At 35.0% G+C, this 10805-nt stretch overlaps 1 protein-coding gene across 3 annotated transcripts in view; it reads right to left on the bottom strand.

Annotated features, from left to right (window-relative positions):
* Nucleotides 1–9056: 9056 nt before the first annotated feature.
* The window catches only part of LOC106884320 (potassium channel subfamily K member 18), a 197386-nt gene continuing 195637 nt past the window's right edge, over nt 9057–10805 (bottom strand). For 2 of the 3 annotated variants that reach the window (XM_014935644.3, XM_052971312.2), the window contains one exon: nt 9057–10044. In XM_014935644.3, coding sequence (XP_014791130.1) covers nt 9365–10044 — 680 coding nt within the window. In that variant the 3' untranslated portion in view covers nt 9057–9364. The remainder of the gene's footprint in view (nt 10045–10805) is intronic. The other variant, XM_052971308.2, reaches the window with a different exon arrangement.

A 10805-nucleotide genomic window follows, 5' to 3' on the forward strand; every position in this document is an offset into this window, starting at 1 on the left:
GGATTAATAGTTCATTGACATAAGTGTAATTTGTTAAGAGCCGCCAAAAAATTTCTTTACATATAGTTTTATTAGGTACGAAGAAAGGATAAAATTTACTTTTGTATATTACGATGGAAATTTCACTTAAGCCTATATAAACAGTAATCGTAAACACCGCTTGCATGTCAAGGACTGTGCTTAGAATTTTGGATTTAAAATGAGAACATGACATCCAGGTGTATATACAGTATATTACGCGCGCGCACGCACGCACGTATGTGTGTGTATGTGGGTATGTGTGCTTATCTACATGCTTATTATGTATCTGCTTTATATAATTATAATGTAACGGATCTTTATATATGGATAGCTAAAGAGCACACACGCATATATGCACAGCTCTCTCTCTCTCTCTATGCATGGATGTATGTATTTATATGTATATCTGCGTGTATGCGTGCGCACTTTCGTATGTATTCGTGTGTGTGTATGGTCGTCTGTGTGCTTATGTGTGTAGGCGTTTTATTTGACCTTGGGTTAGCAGTTATCTAAAGTAATCTTTTACAGCAGACTTCGTTCTGTTGCAAACATACAGACCAAGATCACTGCACGGAGTCATCGCGACCTCATAGCACCCAGACAGCTTCCTCGGTCCCAAGGATGTCCTAAGCTACAACGATATCTGCTAGGCACTTCTTCCTCGTCTTCTCCTCACATCGATAACTTCGACAGAACCTCCTCTCCATATATCACTTCTTCCTAACTTAAAAATGATGTATTTTATTCCCCTCCGAGACATTCCTTCAGATCTTACATATAGCTTATGTCTGTTGTTGCAGCTATACTCTTTAATCTATGTTCACTCTGAAAGCTGGTGTATGGACACACAAATTCCACTCTTCCCGTTTCTTACCTCTCTTATCTAGATACCAGTAACAAAACCTTCCAGTTACGATGGTGCTTAGCCTTCTTTCTTCACTCGTCTAAATATATCCGCTTCTTCTACCTTTCTCTGAACCCTCCAATCTCCAACAGTTCTTTATACCCCTTCCTGCATCGAGAATATCTCGTCCCATTCCACTTCGAAGTAATCGTCCTTGACAATTTTAATATTTTCATCTCTTCTTGGCTTACACCCTCATCTGATACTTTGATCATATTTCTGCTCGATTAGGTTTTACATGGGAAACAACGGTAACTTTTTGCACAGTCTAAGTTTGTCCCGTCTAATACAGTCTAGGCTGCACAAAACTATTTTGTGGTAGCTAAATGTTTATTTTGAACTTCTGTTAGTTGGCGTCTGGTCACTCGATCTGCCGGATATAACAGCCAAATTTTCCTCAGAGCACATCTAACGCTTTGATAAAAAGCAGTAAGATTACAGCATGACTGCCTTTGATCATGGATTCACTCAGTCAGAGATAGTCTGGGGTTAAATAACTACAGCGTGTAAGTAGAGGGTTGGGGTGAGGTACATTAAAGAACGTAGAGAAGAAGAGGTAAAGTAATGTAGAATATGAACATCTGAGTTTTGACAATTGCCGGAAAAGTGGACGTTGAAAGAAATTTATAGAGTTTCAGAGGAATGACCGAGAAAATTATTTAGTGTTGAATAGAAAAAGGAGCTACGGAAGGTATGATATAATAGAGATAGAGAAGATTGCAGAAGAGTTGCTGTTGTTGTACAGTTTGTGACTCTGCTGTTACTATATCCTCTGAGATACAGAAAGTATGACACTAGTAGGAGAACTGGATGCAAGTAGTGGTCCTGGATAAAGTTGGCGTGGCATGTAAGTGTCGTAGCAGCGTTAGCAGATACACAAAGATCTATGAATCAACATTTATAATTTGCTAATGATAAAGATTTATTTATTTATCTATTTATCTATCTGTTTATATATTACAATAGTAGATATATCTTTAAGGAAAATATGATGAAATTTGAGAAAAATTTGAAAGTCTTTCATTGGCTCAAATAACTTACCTTGTTTTGATAAAAGTAATCGATGGGAGCAGCTGAGAACATATCATGATTAGTGAATGTCTTGTAGTCTTGCCTTCTTAGGTTCAGTTCACACAAACAGTAGGAGGAGGACGCGGTTATGTGTATCGCAGACATAACTGTGCCATTAAGACGTTCGTTTCGTAACTGGTTTTATGTTTGATCCCACTGTGTAGCTCTGGAAAATGTTTTCTATCATAACTTTAGGCAAACCAAAGATTTGAGACTGAAATTTAGTGTACTGAAACGGCATGGAAGCTCATCAGAGGGGGCTATTCTTGTTCTTGAGTGGTAGACTTAAATGTTCTCACAGCTTAACATCAGCACCTAACTACTGGACACCTTTAGTGGAGTCTTTTCTGTTGTAAGTATCGGGGTCAGATCTTCGGTTCCAGAATAGCTTTCTCTTTTCCTACCACCAATCTCGCTGGCTCAATAAATAGTCATAGGCAATGCATTTTCACCTCCGACTAAACGAAACACTTTTTTTTTTAAATGAATCAGGCAAGACTGGGTTTTACTAGATATACAATGCAACGCTGACGTATTTAGTTATGAGAAATACCAACATTTGCAAACTAATAAATTTACTTTGGAAACTATAGATTTATGGCGACACATCTTCAAATGTTATCAAATTCAATATATACATTAACTGTAGTATGAATTCTGTTTGATAAATTGAGCAACTTTTAATGTTGTGGACTATAGATGAAGAAGTAGGTTCTAGATGAATGAGCAGATTATCAAATTTAATGGGTATATTAACTGAAATACAAGTTGAATTCAGAATATTAAGCAAATCCTTATCTGATCAAACTGTAGATGACGGATAAATTCAATACTATCTTATCTTTATATGTATACAGTCGGCACTGAAATGTTAAAACCAAACACAAACTAAACCAGATTTTATTTTATATCATTTTTTGCTATAAATTTGTTAAAAAAGACGAGAGCATTCATGGTCTACTTGCTTGGGGTTCCCGAGGTTTTTGGTGAAAAATAAGGCCAATGAACCATAACTAATGAGACATTTTAAAACTGGAGTTGGGACCAAACAGAGGAGCGGATTTTGTTAAAAGTACCCAAGAGCCGAGTGGTGGTGTTAAATTGGATGCCTGATTACGTCTATTTATGATATCATTTTTTTTTTCTTCTGACAGCATTGAAGAAATATCGTGAAATGGAACCTTTATCAAATTATCCATTCCAACGATAGACTCCTCTATATGGTCTCTTCAACTGATACCTTACGGTCTCAAGTTGAAGAAGGATACTATGGATAAGGTAATCTAAGAAACAATGTCTGGATAAAAGAGTAGATGGTTGCAGTTGAAACTTTTGATCGTAGGCCTGTTCAATTAGAGTTGATCTGGAACTGATCAAAGGTTAAAGAGAACCAGATATCACCCACAACCAAGTATGGCTCGCTAACATGTACCATGCTTTCGTTAATTGCGTCAGGCGGCTATGTAATCACGAACAGTCACAGACACACGCTTGACTCTTACACCATTTGACTCTGCAGCACATTTAGGATGTAAAAGCTGGAGGGAAATTTAGTAACACAAGCAGCTTTTTCTATACTAGGTCTTAGTCCAAAGCTGTTTAAGATATTTAGGAAAAGAGGCTCTGTTTTACTGAAGCATTGTTTTCTTTCTTCTTCCGGTAATGTAAGTTAGAGGCAAAACAGTGGTCTTATAAGAATTCATTACTGATGTCCTCGACTATACAAACCAAATCTCATTAAAACAGTTAATGTCTTAAAGATACTGATTTTTTTCCTCTCCAAGTTGTTTGGAGAGAAGTATATCATATTTTAGTCTTGTTTTTAGTCATACTGTTAACATGTAGTTAGAGTAGGCGAACATATTATTCACCTACTAAGTGCCCAGTACTGCGGAGCAGCTTTTTATTTTCTACTAATTTTATTATTCACTTGGGTAGCTCACGGTGCATTATTTCATTATCACCTCACTACCGGCGTCTTCTTTATTTTGTGTTATAGAAAAACACTGTGTATTGTGCAGTATTGATTGTCTCATGCGTGTTATCACTTGTTTTCATATTTTCTTTAGCAACATCGTCAATAATTTTTTTCAGCTCCAGTCAAAAATGGGTTTGTTGTTTGCAGATAATTTTTAGAACTTGGAAACGTTTTCCTTAAACTGCAATTGTGAATTGTTTTATTTATTCTGATTTTATTTTAATATTTCTCACCAAGTGAAAAATTGCCAATCTCCAGACAGAAACAAGGTTCTTTCAATGGAATTTAGGCAACAATTAGTTATGACAACTCTGCCTATGAATTGCATTGTATTATGTTTAGACTATATCATGTATCATAGATAAATAGTATCGTGATAACATTCTGGGACAGCTACTTATAATGTGAGTGATATCTTTGTGTTAATTCTACAATCTGCATGTTTGTTGCAGGTAGGTGTTTTACTTGCAATCCTATCTCTTTAGTGCATTGGATACTTTTGCTGTTCTTATTTCCTGTAACTGAACTGTAAAACTATACAACTTAAAATCAGAGATGACATACTGGTGCAATAAAGGTAACTCTTGTTGTTTATGTTACTATCATTAAATATTCCCGACAAAGTATGGCTTTCTGCTGACAATCAGAAAGTTTTTCATCCGATGTTGTAGTAGAGCTATGCACCTTTTATGGACATGTACCCATCAGTATAAGTCAGAAAATCCTTTCCAATTCACATATTGCTATTTTGTTTATGCTGACAAACTTTATCCATGAACTTACCTCGATGTAGGTTCTACAACAAACGCTGTCAAAAAGGTATGTGAATTTAAGGGCTGTTCTAATCCATGTTCCTTGTTTTTGTGTTAGGTAGCGGTAGTCAATATCCCTGCTGATGTGAAAATTTCCGGCGGTTGTTAATTGCTTTCACGTTTTAACATTAATGATTCGGATCTTATGTAGCGTTAAATCGAGTAGCTCAAGTGTTGGTAAGGTTACGGTACAGCAAACTCATTATAGAACACTGGTCTACCGTATGCAGAGTTCTGTCTGTATATATATTTTAATCTGGACGTAGTATTCTCTGGTTACGCGTTTCTTGTTATAAGTGCCACTTCAGGGTATGTTTTCGCCCATCGTTAGTTAGCAGTAAGCTTTTATTTTTTATTTAAATTCACCAATTCATAAAAAGCTGAATTTTAGCCCAGAAACAAGGTTATTTCAGTAAAATTTAGACATAACTAGGTAATCACGAATTATGTAAATATATATTTAGATCGTAGCAAGGCCGAATAAGTTCACTTTACATCGTAAGATCCTGGGTTGAGTCTCATTGCATGGAACTTTTGACAAATGACTTTTAAAATAACATCGAATTGCCCTAAGTCTTGTGAATGAAATTGGGTTGACAGAAACTGTGCGGAAACCCGTTAGCTAGACTGTAGAGGTAATTCGCAGGTACAGCTTTGTGTTACAGCAACTCACACTGACTTTACTTAAAGTTTACTTCAGAGTAAAGGAATCGGTGGAATACTCGGCCACTTATACTAATTTATAAGATTAAAAGTTCAACTAATAGAATAACTCTTTATCGTAATCCACACAGTCCTATTTCGTTTTTTCTTTATTATATACGAATATGCACACATATGTATATGTCGCATGCATGCGCATTATTGCTAATGAATGTGTACATACATACATAAATCAATACATACACATAAACATAGTGTATGTATGCATACGCACGTTTGGATGTTTATATGCTTGAACAAATATAAGCTTAACTTTTGAAATGTTATATATATATATGCATTTCTATTAAGGACGTGTAATTATAGTTGTAAGGTCCTAGATAGTCTTGTTCAAAGCCTAACTTCTCAAAGTTGGTACTGAGGCAGTTGGGTGCATGTGTATGAGAGAGAGAGAGAGAGAGAGAGAGAGAGAGAGAGAGAGAGAAAGAGAGAGAGAGAGAGAGGAGAGTGTGTGTGTGTACGTACGTTTGTTCTTTTCTAATTACTAGAATTCTTCCTAGAAAAGAATGGTTTCTAACAAAGAACTGTTCTCTCACACTGGAACTTGGATAACAAAATTGGTAATTGTTACATGCTGAGCTACAAAAAATATCTGCACATTTTTTATGCATGTAGTTCTCTCCCCCTCTCATTCTTCCCCCTTTCCCTGAACAAACGCACACACACATATTACTTTCAATCTTTTTTAGTTGTGAATCGTAATATCTTTTGCTTATTTCTTATAATCATTATTTCTATTTTAATCTAGTTTTCCGTTTTATTAATTTTTCTTTCATTTTGTTTTTACCCTTTCAGAAAAAACAAGATGTAGCAGATGTAGGTAATAGGAAAAACCTAAATTGGCTACAGGAAACCCAATAGCAGAGAACTATCTATTAAATCCTAGATATTAATATCGAATTTTGAAATCTTTCATTCACTTCAATAGAAGCAACATCTGTAGTAATCATCGATCATGCATATAATCGAGTTACTTTTAAAACGACACTACTTCCAGATGACATCACCTTAATGTAAATGCTTAAACCAAAATATATGTGTTAAATGGTTCTTTTAAAATTCTCCACTATCAATATTTCATTCAGTATTCATAGATGTCAGCGCTATGTAATTTCAGAATAACTTTTTATTTAAAGCGACACGCGATATAATGCATGACATTGATCTGTACCTGGGTAACTGATGTATTAATTATTCCATCTGAGAATATCCATAGAGACTGTGTTAGGGTATATCCGTCATCCTCGTCAGCAAAGAGGGATTTTATAGGTTGAAAGAACATTAATTTCTTAGCATTTCCTTCCTTGTGCAATTAAATTAACTTTCTACCGAAAATTGTCATACGCTGTTTGTATTTCCTTCCTCAATTCTACCTATATGGTCCTCGGCGGTTAATGTTCACCTTCTACTGCACATATATGCGCATGTTTGGGCAAGAGGTTTTTTGAGAAAAACTGGCTGCTGTCTTAGCAAGCAAATGCTCCAGGTCGATACATCAGCGCTGCTTTCAGAAAGCAGAGCCAGAAGAGGTACCGAAAGCTGTCTTGGCCGAAAGGAGAAAAAAATCGTGTTCACATCGGAAATGAGATCTCAGCAATCCTGTACGCAAGGCAAAATCGAAAAGAGAGAGATGCCGAGTAGAGTGGTCCGTAGAATGAAAATGGGCTGAGACAGGCGATTTGTTGCTGACTTAGATATTCCTAAGTTTTTGTGTGAATCGGTAGGCCACAACACACTCGATATCAGAAATAAAGTGGTTATATTTTTATACAACCGAACAGTATCTCACTGGTTATGGCATATAATAGTCATCAATATTAAGGGTAATAGTCGGCGCGAAACCAACGGCAATATTCTCACTAGTCATGACATAACCAATAATATACTGCCAAACTATATATATATATATATATATATATATATATATATATATATATATATATATATATATATATATATGTATGTATATGTATATGTATATATATGAACATGATTCAGTATTTCGTTATTTGTAAAGAGAGTGATGATAAGACGGAAAAATACGTTTATGTATTTTATTAAATTAGTTTCAATGATAAAAGGGAAAAAACTGTTATATCCAGATTAAATCATTTACATGTATTAATTTATAAAATTCTGTACACGTCACTGAAGTGATTCGAAGAAAAGAACATTAGCAATAATGTTTGGAATGGCGAATCAATATGTTAGACAATAGCAACAATGACAACAACAAAATAAAAATAACAAACCTTTTGATCAATTTGTTCGGAATATGCAATTTAAGAACAAAAAATGTTCTTGTCCGCCAAAAGTTGACTGGTTTGTTTTTAAAACTGTTGCACAGTCTGAGTGCAAGGAGAAAACTTAACAGCTTATTCTAAACATCTGTACCATACATGAATCCATGTTAAAAATATCTTGAATTAAATAGTTTTATGGAGGATAAATTTTGTAATCGAAAAAATGTTAAGCATTTACAAAACATCCATATTTCCTTATATAGAGTTATAATTTACGAAACATATACTTGGGTTACTCTCCAAAGCTGAAGCTATAGCAAATGACTAGGAATTTTATTAAAATCTTTATCTCCCTGATCATGAGGTAAAAATTCTATTAATATTTGAAAACAAAGTTTTTATACGATTAGTTAAATTGTTATTTCTGTATCTGATAATATATGAAGTAAGTAACATATTCAATTTTTATAAATAATCTACTTATCTGTTATGGAATCCGAAATTTTTTGCAGTAAATTTTATTTTATTTAAAAATTTATATATATATATATATATATATATATATATATATATATATATATATATATATATGTGTGTGTGTGTGTGTGTGTGTGTGTGTGTGTGTGTGTGTTGTAACCATTATTGTGTCTAAAACGTTTTGAAGAGATCGATATTTTTCTTATTAGTTAGTAAATATAATCAACACGCATATTATAGCTCGCCGTTGTTCTCTATTGTAACTGAAATAAATATAATCGAAAAAAAAAAAATGAAAATCAAACTATTAACTTCATTTTAAATTATTACTGTTTTCGTAAGCTATCATTATTATTGATATTGATATCACTGATAAGTATTTTCTTATTATTCTTTTCATTTTCACTCAGAGACAATCGTAACTGAACATGTTGATAGATATGGCGTTATAATGACTGGATAATAGCCGAATGTGTATGCGTATGTGGGTCAACGAATTGTATCTTGACACTGGCATTGTGAAGTATCTCCAGCTATGACACTTAAATTTCGCTGACGTATTCACCTATTTTAAACAAGTTCAGCAGGAACTTGAAGCTCCCAGTAGTATGCAACAGGAGCATTTTTTTTACGAGTATTTCGTTAGCTACTTGTAGAGGGAGGGTAAGAGGAAGATATGACATCCAACAGGCTAGCCTACCATAAATATATTCCACGATGTCGTACTTTTCATGGTGTGTTCCAATGATGTAATGTATTGTGGTACACACCACAAATAATTCCAATAAATTTGCAAAGTTTCATTAAAAATTTTAAAAAAGCAATCGGTCTTGAATTCTTCTCGAGCAGAACATGTAAAATGAGAAAACGACTTTGATTTTATATAAAATCTGATTAGATTCATAAATGTATGCATTTTGTAAAATATAAATATTTACTATTCATAACATACTTTTTTCCCAAATTTATTGTATTCATGCAATTTATATCATCATTCACCGCCACCATACCAATTGATGTAGTTATAAGAATTTCAAAATATAACACTTTATGTGGAAGTTGCGAGATCTTAAGCTGAAATGAGAATAATCTGAATATATCGAACACTTATTCTCTTATTTCATTATTCTCTCATTTATCTCTTTGATTTTATAATGCCCAGCCTTCTCCCAAGTCTTGTGAAAGTTTCACGAACTTGATTCTGCATCAGTTCGAAACACATAGCAACTAGAGCCAGTCCAAAAAGTAAATAAACTGAGCAGATTATCTGCTTACTTTGGTTGTGCCATGAATCTAGACTTGAGCCTGGCACGAAATCACCAAAACCTATGGTACTGAGAGTTATGAAACAAAAGTAAGAACCTTCCACGTAATTCCAATCTTTCTCCCACATTGTAAATAATAAAGTACCACAGAATATGTAACCAGTCATTATTAAAAGAGTCACAACCACTGGTATATTTCTGGTTTCGTTTTCGGGAATTTCATCAATGGAATAAACCACTGTGTCTCTCGGAGTTACGTTACTGCCATCTATAAAGGTGCTGTTAACTGATTCACTGTTTTCCATATTTAAGTTTCCTGACTGTACGTAAGTAGGAGCCATTTCGGATCGAATTGCTGGTGTTTTATTTTTTGTTTTTTTCTTTTTGCACCATTGACAGCAGAGCACTTGGTAGTAGAACACGCGGAAGCAACTGGCAAGCAGATTACCCAAATTCGCGAGACATAATAGCGTTAGAGGTATACCGAACACCGCATACGCAATCGTAGCTAGACGTCCATAAACTGTTTTTGGTGCGATATGGCCATAACCTGAAGAAAAAGAGGGAGAAAATCAATAGGAAATAAAATGTGATCAAGATTGGTTTCATATTATAGCACAGGGCCAGCATTTTGAAGAGGATGGGAAAGTTAGTTACATCGACCCAGTACTTGACTGGTATTTATTTTATCGGCCCCGAAAAGATGAAAGATAAAATGTGTCCTAAATTAAAAAGAAATTGTGCAAGTCTTCAACAAAAAACACGATCTACCTGTATCTCTACATACCTAGATAGGCGCGCGCACGCACACACATACACACATGCACGCAAACACACACACACATACACACACTAACGTATGTTTGTATGTGTGTTATTTCTTTACTACCCACAAGGGGCTACACACAGAGGGGACAAACAAGGACAGACACACGGATTAAGTCGATAATACCGACCCCAGTGCGTAACTGGTACTTATTTAATCGACCCCGAAAGGATGAAAGGCAAAGTCGACCTCGGCGGAATTTGAACTCAGAACGTAGCACAGACGAAATACCGCTAAGCATTTCGTCCGGCGTGCTAACTTTTCTGCCAGCTCGCCACCTGTTTGTATGTGTGTGTGTATGAGAATGCGCATACCTTAGTGGCTTGGAGGCACGTGGATTAGTGGCTAGGTAGCACGTAGTTTAGTGGTTAGGGTATTCGACTTAAGATCGTAAGGTCATGAGTTCGATTCAAGGCGGTGTGTTATATCCTTGAGCAAGACACTTTACTTTTCGTTGCTCTTGTCTCGATTTGAACTTGGTGATT

Source organism: Octopus bimaculoides, chromosome 1 (assembly GCF_046866305.1).
Source record: "Octopus bimaculoides isolate indiv1 chromosome 1, ASM4686630v1, whole genome shotgun sequence".
In the NCBI taxonomy this organism is placed as follows: domain Eukaryota; kingdom Metazoa; phylum Mollusca; class Cephalopoda; order Octopoda; family Octopodidae; genus Octopus; species Octopus bimaculoides.